Source organism: Urocitellus parryii, chromosome 3 (genome assembly GCF_045843805.1).
Source record: "Urocitellus parryii isolate mUroPar1 chromosome 3, mUroPar1.hap1, whole genome shotgun sequence".
Lineage (NCBI taxonomy): Eukaryota > Metazoa > Chordata > Mammalia > Rodentia > Sciuridae > Urocitellus > Urocitellus parryii.
In genome coordinates this window covers 205,106,800-205,120,639 of record NC_135533.1, presented here as the reverse complement: position 1 = coordinate 205,120,639, position 13,840 = coordinate 205,106,800, and the positions used below count along the sequence as shown (strand labels likewise).

The following is a 13,840-nucleotide window of genomic DNA, read 5'->3' as shown; positions in this document are numbered from 1 at the left end:
TCCTGCCTCAGGTTCCCAAGTTGCTGGGATTACAGGCATGCGCCACTGTACCTGGCTTATTGTAGCAATTCTTTATGTTTGTTAAAAATAAGAATTAAAAGATGTATGTGTGCAACTATGTTCTACGTAACAACGTTTGTGCTAACAACAGACGGCATTCATGACAGTGGGCGAGAGGGTGGTGGTGGGATCATATCACCTACCATCTCTGTGCAAGCACACACCGTGATGTTTGCACAATGAAGAAAATCACCGAACAACCCATAACTGAGACCACCTCCTCTCCCTCCACTGACATACGACTGTGCTTTTGTCTGCCTGGTGAACACACATGCACACACAATCAGAGACACGCGGAAATACACGCGTGCCCCACATGTGCCCACAAGTGGAAGTGGCTAGGGGTTTCCTGTTCTCCAAAAGAGGCGAGGGCTTCAATTGACCATTTGGGAGAAAACTGAAAGTGATCCTTGAAATTTAAATGGAGTTTAGGAGAGGAGAGGGTACTGCAAGCTAAACCTGTTGGTGTAACTTAATAGCACTCATGCCACAGATTCCCGAGGCATGACGTGAAGCCCCGCTGTGAGATGGACTGTCCAGATCTGGAGGCCAGAGAGGGTCCAGGCGTCTTTGCTGCTGTTCCTGCAGAACTCCCCGAAATTGAGCACAATCCCACTCTGGGCTGGGAGCCAGGTGTCCTTGAGCTTTATCCCTCTCCCCAGCGTGTCTCCTCTGCTTGACCTCCTACAGACCCCCCCTTCCACCCCTTTCCCCACCTCCACTCTCTCATGGTGCCAGGTGACTGTGGTCTTTTCCTAAATGATGAAACAACCTTCCTGGGCCCCCTCCAACCTCTCCCTGCAGAGCAGCCTCAGGGATCACTTCCAAATGCAAACCTGATGGTTCAGGCGTCTCCGCTCAAAACCAGGCACAGTTCCCAGCACCAGTGCTAAGACCAGACGCCTAACTCATCCTACAGCTGCGGGGTCTGCCTGCTCTTGCCCCCAGATCACTGATTTTCCTGTGTAATCTTTTTCCCTCCTCTCTGCAGTCTGGGAATGCTGATTTTTTTTTCTTTCTTTTTTTTAAAGTTCTTTAAATGTGCTGTGCTCCCTCCCACCTCCGGGCCTTTGCATGGTTGTTCCCTTTGGCAAATGCCCAGGCATGTTTCAGATCTCAAGAAAATGCCATCTTCTCTGGGAAACCTCCATCCCTTGCTAGATGCTGTTAAGCCCCCTGGATAGCAGGTGGTATTTTGTAAAAATAGTCATGGCAGTATTCCATGTTCCACATGTTATTCCATGATGTGGCTGTTCCCCAAGTTCTGAAGCATGTCTGCCCTCCTCTTGAATTTGGGAGGGATTTTGTAATGGCTTTTAAAGAAAGAATCCAGTGGAAATGATTCTTTGTGACTTCCAAGTCTGGATTGGACAAGCTGATCTGGGTTTTACCTGGCTTGCTCACTCCCTCTCAGGAGAATTGTTCTTGGAACTCAGCTGCTATGTTGTAAAGAAGCCCAGGCTGCACGGGGAGGTCCCTTTAGGGTTCCAGGCAACAGCCCAGCAAGGGGCTCAGCCTCCAGCCAGCAGCTACTGAGATGTGTGTGATGAGCTTTAGAAGACTCCAGCCCTCAGCCTTCAAGGCATCCCAGGGGATACCCAGGGAATGAAGGACGAGCTAGACCCACTAAGCCTGCCCAAACTGCAGAATGGAGAATAAGCATCTCTGTCCCCTTACTTTTCTAAATTTTGGACTAGCTCATGACACAGCATAGTAACAAGAAGTTAGTAATTGTTCCACTTAGACCTTGTATTTGAAGCATTTGTTACATATGAGAGTCTACCTACCTGTGTATGGTTAATTCCTATCTATCCTGAAAGGCCGAAAGCTCTGAAGGTGAATTCCATATTGATTTTCACGATTCTACTCCTGACACCTAGCAGAGTGCTAATTTCTTCTTAGCCTTCCTGGACCTCTTTGCATATACAACACTTTGTGGGCCGGGGCTGTAGCTCAGTGGCAGAGCGCTTGCCTAGCATGTGTGAGACACTGGGTTTGATCCTCAGCACCACATAAAAATAAATAAAATAAAGGTATATAAAAAAGGTTCCGTTAAAAAAAAAAAACACTTTGCTCACTCACTGAATGATCATTTATTTGATAAATGCCTCACTGATGTGGCTCTGGGTCAGAGATTTGTGTCACAGATGAACCACAGATGAACCATGCAATGATTCTGTACTAGGGACTGTGGGAGGATCAGAGCGGGTGGAAGAAGTTTCTAATAGGGAGAGACATTTGGTTTGTGCTTTGCAGGATGCACATGTATTTTCTGCGTGATGAGGAGACGGGAAGGCACTTCTGACAAAAGGAATGTTGCATGGGGCCAGGAAGTGGGCAATGGGGAGGATGGTCTGCACCAACAGAGGGTAGTTTTTGTAAGTAGAAGATCTTGCCCCCCCCACCCCCACCCCCCCCCCCAAAAAAAAAGGTTTGCAAGGGTCAGGTTCTGGTCACCTGCAATGTGATCTCATCTTATAAGAAATAGGAAGACCTTGGGTATTTGGATGCAGTGGGCAAATGATCTGTGTTCTTAAAACCACCTGGTCTGGGAAAACTGGATGGGAGGCCCGTGATTCCCTGAATTGACCTTGTTGAGAAGTGATGGGGTGAAGGCTAGGGAAGTGAAGACAGGAGGAATGGGGCTAAGAGAAGGGCCCTTTAGTAAAAATTCACAGGGCACAGGGCCCTATATTAGGGTGTTGACGCCCAGATTCTGTTCTCACACCAACCCTATAAGGAGGGGTCTAGAAATCTTTCCCAGTTATTCATTCTGCTGTTGTAGCCGAAAAGCAAGTTGGGCTGGGCTTGGGATGTAACTCAATGGTGAAGGGCTTGCCTGACACGTGTGAAGCCCTAGGTTTGATCCCCAGTATGTAAGTAAAATTAAAAAATAAAGAATATAATAAAAGGTAAAAGCATCACCCGGAGTGGTGGCCTGTGCCTGTAATCCCAGGCTGAGGCAGGAGGACCTCCAGTTCAAGGCCAGCCTCGGCAACTTAGTGAGGCGCTAGGCCACGCAGTGAGACCCTGTCTCTAAATAAAATACAAAACAGGGCTGGGGATGTGGCTCAGTGGTTAAAACGATCACCAAGCATGTGTGAGGATCCGGGTTCCATCCCCAGTACCAAGAAAGAGGGGGAGGAACAGGCTGAGACGCTTGATAAGTGGGTCGGGGTTCCTGTATTCTAGTCAAACTTCATGCAGCACCCCTAAAATGTGAATTTCATATGTCACAAAATAAGGTTTGGATTTTCCCCCAACCATGTAAATATATAAAAACGACTCTGTGAGCTTGCAGGACCGGACAAAATCAGACATCAGGTCTTGGTTTACCTACCTCGGCTTTGTAGACCATTGGTTGAGATTCCAATTTAAGACAGAAGAGCCCCCCCAAGAAGTCCTCTAAAGAGCTCCGCCCACCTCTGACGTAGCCAGGCCCCACCCCCGGGGCGGGGATTACGCATGCGCGACCTGCCTTCAGGCGGGGGCGGGGCGGGCCGGGACTCTGACTTCCAACATGGCGCACGCAGGTAGCGGCGGCGGCAGCGGGGGCTCCGCGGGCCGGGGACTGAGCGGCGCCCGCTGGGGTCGCTCCGGTTCCGCGGGCCACGAGAAGTTGCCGGTGCACGTGAGTGGCGTCCCCGCGCTCTTTCTGGGATCCTGTCCTCCAGCCCCCGCAGGCCGGCGTCCCTCACCCGGGCCCCGCCCGGCCCTGGCGCGGCTCTGCCTCGGCCTTACTTCTGCGCACCCCGGAGCCTGGACCCTCCACCCCTCACCTTGTCCCCTTGAAGGCCCGCTAGGTCTCCTCAACCCACCAGGGACCCCAACTCACTGTCTCCACCTCCCGCGATCCCAGCCCTCTAGAGCCCTCCCCCTCCCCGCAGGTTGAGGACGCCCTCACCTACCTGGACCAGGTGAAGATCCGCTTTGGCAGTGACCCCGCCACCTACAACGGCTTCCTGGAGATCATGAAGGAGTTCAAAAGCCAGAGGTAACCGTGGAGCCTTCCCCCACTCCCCCCCGGGGAAGCCCCCCAGGGCCTGAATCGGACTAGCAGGGTGGGACTCTCCCCACCTCCTATACCTGATGCCCCCGCCCGCAGCTGGGTGACCTTGTGCAGGGTGTCCAACCTCTCTGAGTTTTAGTTCATTCTGTTTGAAAAAAATTAAAAAAGGGAATGGATAGTACCCACCTTGTGGAGCTGTTGGGATTCCTGGAAGGAGGGCAGGGATGGCGCAGACCTGGGAGGTGAGTCCCAGAAAGCAGATCCTGTCTTTATTTAAAATTTTGAATTTTAAATAAGTTTTGTTCATGAAAGATTCGGAGGGATTAATTTTGACATTTTTGTTTTTGGAGCACTACATGAAAATATTATTTATCTTGATTTAAATTTTTTTGGCACCTACTTACCTTTAAATGTTGATTCTGTGGTGCCCCTTTTACCTCTCTTCAATCCCAGGCCTACTTGGAAGTAAGGGTCATAAAATGCTTAGTAAGGGATCTGGCCTATAGAGAGTGTTAAACACCTGAGCTGTGTTTGTAAGCATGGAATCAGGGTGGGAGATAGTGGGGAACTTCAGAATCATGCCCTTGTTTTATAGAACACTCATTGGGGCTTGGAGTTGGTAAAGGACTTCCCTTAGTGGCAGAAGTGGAACTGGAACTCAGACCCCCAATCTGTTAAGATTTTTGCAGGTCACATACCTGCCACACTATTGTCCTTTCCTAGGCAATGTGGAGGGCCTGACCTGTTTTTCTCCGTGGAAAGTGAAGTACCAAGGCCCTGGGTGGTAACCACAGCCGAAGGGAGACCTCATTTCTTCCTTCCTATTCTTACCCATACCCCGTACTTGTACCATCTTTGACGTTGCAGTCTGTTGCTCAGACAAAACCTGTGTCATCATCAATTCCTAGTTCATACAAAATGAAGGAATTTATCACATCACTGAGAGGATTTTGGCCTCCTGCTGTTTCTTGGGTTCCAGGACTTAGAGTCAGCTCTCCTGAAATTTCCAGAAACAAGTGCATAGGCTTGGAATGTTTTGGGGAGCTCTGCTGTGTCAGTATTCTATAGTTCTCAGCAAGAGGGCACAGGGAGCCTGGGCCTTGGCCTCAGGAAATAGATCATTGTCTGCAGATCATGTCATACTGATCATATTTTAGATTGCCTTTCGGAGAGTTGAGAAACTCGTTGAGGGAATCGGGAATAGTTCACTTTTAAAAGCTCCTTGAAACCCTTTTGCCCACTTGAGTTGTTTTTTTCTTCCAGCATCGATACTCCTGGAGTCATCAGGCGTGTCTCACAGCTCTTCCACGAGCACCCTGACCTCATTGTTGGATTTAATGCTTTCCTTCCCCTCGGATACAGAATAGACATTCCCAAGAATGGCAAGTTAAACATACAGTCGCCTCTGACAAGCCAGGTATGCCGCCACGGAAGGAGGTCCCAGTGGTCTGGGCCTTAACACAGCACACCCTGTTACTCAGTTTGGGCATCGCGTCTCGTTTGTGTCATTGCCAGAAATCTGTGTAAGACCTGTTCTTTTTCTAGCTGTGCTAATTGCTTCTAGTGCAAATCAAAATAGATCAAAACATGCAGGCAGCCTCTACATCCCAAAATGATCTATTTGGAAGATTTATAATCAAAAGTAGGAACTGGAGGTACAGCTCAGTGGTAGAATATGTGTGAAGGTTCCAGCACCAGCACGAAAGTGGCTGTCAGGACATCATCTTCCTAACACAGAATTTATGTTAAGTCAAAATAGCCGAATCAGCAGTTACTGAGGGCTTGGCTTAGGCTTCCCAGTGAGCCCACCAGGCAGGCTTGTCCTTGAACTCAGGCATTTGCTTGTCTGCATCAGATCACTCTTGGTGCCACCAACAAAATAAAGTGGGTGAGCTGTATGTATGCGTGAGTAGCTGTGTTTATTGTTCCTGTGCTTCATTGAATTGCTGACAGGGTTGTTGACTCAGCTCAGGTGTGGGGTTTTGATACCTTCTCTCTCAAGTGACAGGTTGCTGCCCCTTCTGCATCTGCTTCTTGCTAGAGTTCATCAGACTCTTGGAGAAAAAGAAAGCCTATTTGAGTGTCACTTTTATAAGGTAACTAAAGCCTTTTTCTCTCTCAGCACAGTTCCCTCCTAGGCCACAATTCTGTGCTATGGGGGGCTGTTCAGTGCATTGTAGGATGTTAGCAGCATCCTCAGCTTCCACCGCCCCAGTCACGACAGCCAAAATGTTCTCCAGACATTGCCAGATGTCTCCCGGGGGCAACATTGCCCGTTGTGAATTGCTGGTCTAAGTGAGCCAGCTCTTCCATCCTCCAGCGCCTGCCTGAGAGCTTCAGCAGGGAATGTAGCAACGCCACCATTGGAACCACCATTAGGTTTCTCCTTCAGCGGAGGAGATGCAGTGCCAGATAGAGGTAGGACTTGGAATTTGGAAAGGGAATAAGGAAAGGTGATGTGCCTGTGCCCAGTCTGTCCTAGAGGCAGGCTTCTGGGTGAATTCTGCTTTTTCTGTGCAAGGCAAGCCCCACTATCAGCATGTTGTCTTACTAAAGCTGAGGAGCCCATCTCAGTATCAGAAGGGAACTTGGAAATGTGTGGCTGCTGAATTCTGAAGAGCTTCCATTTCACATTTGCCCCAGGATCCAGGTGTAGGGCTCCCACCTCCAGACCAGAAAAGCCTTAGCAGGATCAGTCTCTGGAACAATTGCAGCTGGGGCTGAAAACCAAGCTCGTTCGCAGCAGTGGTGGCCATGAGAGCGTTTGGAGAGTCTGACCACAGAGTGCTGAGTGAAATGGTGGGTGAATGCTGGATGTGTTCACCGTCACTTGCTAAGGAAGAGCTGGGGTTGGAAGACTAAACCATCCACAGTCCCTGTGGAGCTGCACGTGGTTGTATTCAGAACCAGCTCTTCCTGAAATGGCAGAGAGGCCCCTGCTGTCCCCATGCACCATGAAGGGGTGTTGTACAGATAATGACACTAACCAGAACCCTGTGTCCCCAGCAGGTAGCCTAGTTGACCAGGGAGGTCTGTTGACTTGAAGAAAGGCTTGACAAAGGTGTTCCCTGGGCAACTGCAGAACGGGTTTCATACCTCGCTGCAGCCAGGAGGCACCTTCCCCAGGGCCTCCTTCCCCGGCTGGGGAGGTCTGTGCCGTCAGGGCATCCTGGCGCCCACTTGCTTTCATCCAGCAAGATGACCTGTCAGGACAGGCCTTGCTCCTCAGCAGTCAGGCCATTATCTGCAGGGCTTCCTAAGAGGCACGCACGAGATGGCCTTCCAGCTTCCTGGGGTCTCTCTGGAGGCCAGAATAGGCAGGAAACTGCCCAAGGCTCTCACACACAAATGCCCCCTTGATTTTCTCTTGATTTGTTTTGCCAGTTTCACATTTTGAAATACAGCTTTCGGGGTGTTTGTTTTCATTTTGTCTTAAAGCCTGCCAACCAGGGACAAGGAAGAAGTAGCCCTTTGGCTACTGCCCTCTGGAAGCCCTCGCTGCAGCTTGTCCACCTCAGCACCGTTGCCCTTTGGGGCTGCATCACCTTCTGGGGGGGGTGCATCCTGTGCACCATGAGGTGTTGAGTAGCACCCTTGGTCTTCACCCACCAGATACCCAGAGCATCTGGTCCCCCAGTTGTGGCAGCCAAAAGTGTAGCCTAGCGTCCCCTTGTGAGCAGAACTGCCCCAGTTGAGAACACAAGCCTCGAAGCACAGACGCAGCTGCAGCCAGTGCGGACCAGGGGCGTGGTGGAAGGAGCGTTCTCTTCTGGGGCCTCAGCCCTGTGAGTCATTTGGGCCTCAGTTGTAGTCCCCTCAGGCAGTCCCTCTCTCCTGCCCCCTGTCACTGTCATACCACTCTGGATTCTGTGATTCAGAATGGCTAAGCCAGGGAAAGAAGTTGAACTCCATGGTTTCTTGTTGGCTTCCTTCCTGGGCAGCCTGGAGGCCTTCAGGTGAGGTAGAGGCCTCCCGACTTCACAGTGTCTCTGCGTTCCCCAGAGGTGCTGCGTGAGGAGAATGGGACTGTAGGGTGCCCAGCCCCAGGTCCTCTTCAGGGCAGATCCTCCCTAGGAGATGATAGCTTTAGAGAGCACCCAGTGTGACCTGTGCACAGTCAAAGGGAGCCACCATTTACTCCAGGGGTGGTGGGTGGTCCATCATTCCCTGGCAAATGGGTTTCCCAGTTGTGTCGTATTCCGCAGGGAGCAGGGAGTTTGGAGTCCCAGCTCTTGACATATGTGCTTGGTCCAGATGGGGATTCAGATGAGGAACAGGGCGAGACATGGACTGTGTGTGTGAGGAGCTTCACTGCTGTGGATGAGAGGTAGCAGGGCCAGGCCAAGCAGAAGGTGCCTGTGGGGTGCCATAGGCAGAACAAGGGGCATGGGAGTCGTGTTGTGAGGGCATGTTCCTGGCAGGTGTAAAGGGTGAGGTGGAGCGAGTGAGTGAGCCAGGGGGTCAGCGAGGTTGGGACGTGAAGCCAGGCAGGGGGAGCCATGGAGAGTTCCGGAAGGCACCTCTTCTGCATGACAAGAGTGAACCAAAGGGTCGAGATCTCTGAGAGGCCAAGGAGGTTACCCTGAATGATCCGGGTAAAGTGGACAATGGTGAGGACCAGGAAGGGGCTGTGTGATGGGCAGAGTGCATGGGGACGGGGACCAGAAAGTGGGTCCAAGGAGTGGGATGACAGGTGAGCACAGGTGCCTGGTCCTCTGGGGAAGGTGGCGTCTCCTGCTGAAATCAGTGAGGCCAGGTAGCAGTTGGGGGCTGCTGTGGCTCGGTGCCACTGAGGTGTCTGTTAAACCTCAAGGGGGCCGTGTGTGGACACTCAGGGGGAGGCCTAAGACCTTGCTAACTGTTGAGGCCTCTCTGCCCCAGGGGAGGGAATGAGTGGCTTGTTCCAGAAGTTTCAGGGCAGGGTGCACTTAATGTGGCTTGTAAACCAGAGCCAGTTTGGCTTTGAGTGGCCGGTCATTTTTATATTTTCCAAGGATTGTTTAAAACGTTTTTTTAAATGTGATATCATTCACATAACGATTTAAAAATGTACGGCTCAGTGGTTTTTAGTAGATTCATAATATTGTGCAACTGTCACCACTGACTTCCCTCACCCCAGACAAGCCCTGTCCTCCTAGTTCTCACCTCCCTCCAGCCCTGCAGCTTCTGCTCTGCTTCCTGTCCCTGTGGCTTCACCTGTCAGTGGCTGCACACTGTGTGGCCTCTGCCAGGCTGCCTTCACTGAGCTCTTGAGGGTCGCCCATGTCGTACCTGTGTCAGTGCTCAGTTCCCCCAGGGTGCATCAGATGAACGTGTGAGCTGTTGAGTCGTCTGCACATGGCCATTGAGTCGGGCTGCTGTGCGTGTTCACGATAAGGATTTTTTGAATACCCATTTTCATTTCTTTTGGGGCTCTGTCCTAGCAAAGGAACTCTGGCTCCTAGGGTAATTGTGTATTAAGTTCATTGAGGAGCTGCCAAGCTGCTTTTCACAGTAGTTTCTGTCACTCTCTGGCCCCTTTCCTGAGCCCTGGTCTAGAGGGCAGTTCTCTCTCTTACCAGGATGCATGTGGGGCTTGAAGATGCCCCCTTGGGGCGGTGGGGACTCCCAGTGAGCCCGGTCTCCTCAGGAGCAACCCTTGGCCCCATGGCTGCGTCCTTCCAGCCCCCACCCTTTCCTGGCTCCTTCGGGCTCCTTCCCCTGCCAAGCCTGTGCCATGAAGGAGCACAGATGCTAGAGCGTGGGCTGGCACGTGCCTGGAGAGTCGTAGAACATTGGAGTTGTGGCAGCTCTGGATCTTGTGTGTGTGTTTCTCTGCTCTGGCTTTCTAGAACTTCTCTGTACCCACTGTTGGGGCTCAGTTGTGACCCCCCCTTCTGTTGATGCCTCACCCTGAGTGTAGCGTCTGCCTTTATGTCTGGGGTTCCTCCTCAGATTCAACCAGCCACAGGTTGAAAATATTCAGAAAAAAAAATTGCACCCCCCTGAGCGTGAACAAACTGTTTTTTCTTACAGTCGTAGGGATTGAACCAGGGCTTCAGGCTGCTGGGGGAGCAGTCTGCATGGAGCCACGCCCCAGCGTGTTCTCTCCCCCCCCCCCTTATCTCTTTCTCTCTCTCTCTTTTTTTATTTTTGAAATTGTCATGATTTCCTAAACAATACAGTATCACCACTAATTATATGGCATTTACTTGGAATTAGGTATTCTAAGTCACTGAAATAATTTAAAGTCTGCAGGAAGAAGCTTGTAGGTTATATGTAAATACTGTGCCATTTTCTGTAAGGGACTTGAGTGTCCTTGGTTTTAGGTACCTGAAGGGTGTCCTACAGTCACCTGCAGATATCAAGGGATGACTGTATTTGGAAGCAGACCCTTTGGGGAGTTAATCAAGGTGAAGTGAGGCCATGAGAGTGGACTCAAGTTAAATATGCTGGGTTTCCTTGTAAGGAGAGTTCAGAGCAGACTGCAGGGGAAAGGCCTGTGTCTGAAGGCAGCCCTCTGCAGGCCAAGGAGGGAGGCCTCAGAGGAGGCCGGACCTGCCGGCACCTTGATCTTGAACTCGCAGCCTCTGGGACCGTGGGAAAAATAAATTTCTGTTGTGGTCCCTTGTTAGGACAGCCTGAGCTAGTCCACCCACCCAGGTGATGGCACGTGTGCCAGGTGCCTGTTGCAGTGACAGTTCTGCAGTGGGCAGCAGTGCACCTGGCCTTTCTTGTCTCAGAGGAGTCGTCAGGTGAGCAGTTGGTGCCAGGGCAGTGTTGTGACCTCAGGGCAATGGAAACAGTGGACACATCTGTTTATTCCTTCATCCATTCGCCTGGTCATCCACAGTAGTGGACACGGCCTGCTCTGTTCCAGCCTTGTTCCAGGCACTGGGGACACAGCAGTGAACAGAACCAAAGCCCTGCCCTCATGCTGCTTGCCATCCAGTCAGGGCTGGACAGACAGAAAATCAGCATGTCCCATGAAGGAATGTGTCAGTGCCATGGGGAAAAATAACAGCAGGGGCTTCAGGGTCATTTCACTTTGGTAAGCGATGGTTCCAGAAGGTTTTCTGAGATGTCTGAGCCAAGACCTCCAGGCAAACTGGTCAGGGAATCCTGACCCACTTGAGAACCTGCTGCCTTGTGCTGGGGACTGTGCAGGATGGTTCTGGTTTAGGGGCTTGACACCCCTCCTTCAGGGGCATGATCTGACCCACCATGAGTCCAGATTCTGTGTGTAACAGAGAGACATATTTGTATCTGTGGTACACTAATAAAAGGCATACTGGACGGGTGATCAGGGCCGACCCACTCCTCTCAAGTGACTGATGACCTGGGTCCCAGAGTTCTGTGTGCTGGGAATCCCTGAAGTCCCCCCGGCAGCGGGTGCCTGTAGCCTCTGGGGTCCCCACCGTACACACCCTGACCTTCCCGTAGGAGGGGGATCTCCTCCCTGAGAACAGCCTTGGATCTCGGAAGGTGTGGGAAAACTTCTTTTATGCACAACCTAAAACTTGTCTATGACAAGGATCAAACATGCACATTTTGTCAATTTTTTCACGTGCTGAGTTTTCAGAATCTAAGTTCTCATTAAGCTCGGCTGTTCTCAGATGGATTGGACGGATGGGGGCAGGTGAGTTAGTGAGACTCTCCAGGAACGGCACACACTCAAGCATGTTCTCTGGTGCCCCGAATGGCTTTCCCCCCTCCACGAGGCCCCAGAAGTCACCCTTCTCTGCATCTAATAAAACATCATCTTGGCTCGGCTGGATTCCGTCTGCCCTGGATAGATGGCAGCCAGGCCTGGGGTGTCTTAGAATCGTCCTAGGGTTGACTTGGGGGAACTTAGTGTCCCGTTGTTGGCAGGAGAATTCGCACAACCATGGTGACTGTGCAGAAGACTTCAAGCAGCAGATGCCGTATAAGGAGGACAAACCCCAGGTGCCCTTGGAGTCAGATTCTGTAGAATTCAACAACGCCATCAGCTATGTGAACAAGATTAAGACCCGCTTCCTGGACCACCCAGAGATCTACAGGTCATTCCTAGAGATACTCCACACTTACCAGGTAGGAGCCTCAAGCCTCACTTCTTCGTGCCATCATTCACGATCATGCACTGAAAGCATTTGGATTTTCTTGTCTGAATTTGAATTCACGACATCCCATGAAATTCTGCCTTTTTTTTTTTTTTTTTTTTTTTTTTTTTGAGACAGGGTCTTGCTAAGTTGCTTAGGACCTCAATACATTGCTGAGGCTGGCCTTAAACTCTTGATCCTCCTGCCTCAGCCTCCCAGTCCCTGAGATTACAGGTGTGCACCCCTACACCCGGCCAGACACAGAATCTTATTCTTTTCTTTTTATGTTTTTGGTGATGCTGGGGATGATCCAGTGCCTCACGCATGCTGGGCCAGTGCTGTTCCACTGAGCCACAGTAAAATCACCCAGTATTTGTCCTTCTGTGAGTGGCATGTTTCATTGAGCATATTGTCTTCAAGGTGCATCTGTGTTGCAGAATGTGTTAGAATTTTCTTCCTTTTTGGGCTGGGGTTGTGGCTCACACATGCTGCACTTGCCTAGCATGTGTGAGGCACTCGGTTTGATCCTCAGCACTGCATAAAAATAAATAAAATAAAGGTCCGCTGACAACTAAAAAGTACTTACAAATTTTTTTTTCTTCCTTTTTGAGGCTGAATGATATTCCATCAAATACATGGAACACGTTTTGTCTGTCTGTCCTTCCGTGGATGGACAGTTGACTCCTTCTACCTTTGGGCTCTGAGGAGTAGTGCTGCTGTGAACTGGTGTACATATGGATGCTGACTGGAATTTTGTTAATTTTGATTTTGCTCCTTTAAGCACCTTTGCATCCAAGAAATTCTGGGAAACACACACTAAGGAGAGTTAAAAGGAAAAAAAGAACAAAAGCAGTCTTATTTTTATAAGACAAGTTCGTTGTTGTTTGGACGTTGCAGCTAGCCTTTACTTCTGCTGATTACAGCTGGGCCCAGTGCCAGAAGCTGGAGTGACAGGGACAAATGTTGCCTGCTCCTCAGAATTCAATCTGGTGGTACAAGAGCTTCAGAGACAGACTGGGGTGGGAACGAAGGATGTGTGTAGGAAAGGTGTGTTGAGGTTCATAGTAGTGACCCACAGGTGTCACAGGGGATCGCCAGCTAGGACCTTGGTAAGTTGATCTCTGTCAGTCTCAGATGAGCATGAATGAGGGACAGATTTTCTCATACCGAGAAGACCTATGCAGAGTTTAGGGGCCATGGGCCAGAGCAGAGGACTGGCATCTGCAGGGGACTTGACAGGAGGTGCCCGGGGCTGGTGCCAAGCAAGGTCTACATCACATGCGGGGCTTAGATGTCATCCTCACCCAGATGTGGAGTTTCTGATGCTTGTCATTTTTTTTAAGCAGCATTTTTATAAATGAAAGCTGCATGACCTTGAGATGTCACATTAAAAAGTGAGATTCTTTTTAGCCCCCACATGGATGATAAGATTGACAGCGTTTGCTCCCTGTGAACTCAGCAAAGCCGTTTTGATTGACCACAGTTTGCCATCCATGATAGAGTGACCTGTTGGTCCCTGTCAGCATGGGGAGGTGACAGGTGTGAGTTATGCGAGGGTCTTTTTAAATCTAATGGACGTCGTGACCTTGTACAGTGATGGGCAGGAAATCACCCAGTGTTTCTCCTGGACAAAAATCACACGTGAACAAAAGCGAAGTGTACACTGTGCTTAAATCATACCCTGGTACATGTGTCATGCTCAGACAGACTG

The 13,840-nt window shown here is 50.5% G+C and overlaps 1 protein-coding gene across 3 annotated transcripts in view; it reads left to right on the top strand.

The window, feature by feature from the left end:
- The first annotated feature begins 3,567 nt into the window (after positions 1 to 3,567).
- The window catches only part of Sin3b (SIN3 transcription regulator family member B), a 40,324-nt gene continuing 30,051 nt past the window's right edge, over positions 3,568 to 13,840 (top strand). Inside the window, exons 1-4 of one of the 3 annotated variants that reach the window (XM_026389933.2) lie at positions 3,568 to 3,691; positions 3,948 to 4,054; positions 5,333 to 5,486; positions 11,924 to 12,121. In XM_026389933.2, the coding sequence (XP_026245718.1) occupies positions 3,581 to 3,691; positions 3,948 to 4,054; positions 5,333 to 5,486; positions 11,924 to 12,121 (570 nt within the window). In that variant the 5' untranslated portion in view covers positions 3,568 to 3,580. Of the gene's footprint in view, positions 3,692 to 3,947; positions 4,055 to 5,332; positions 5,487 to 11,920; positions 12,122 to 13,840 lie in introns of all 3 variants that reach the window. The other 2 variants (XM_026389932.2, XM_026389934.2) reach the window with 2 other exon arrangements.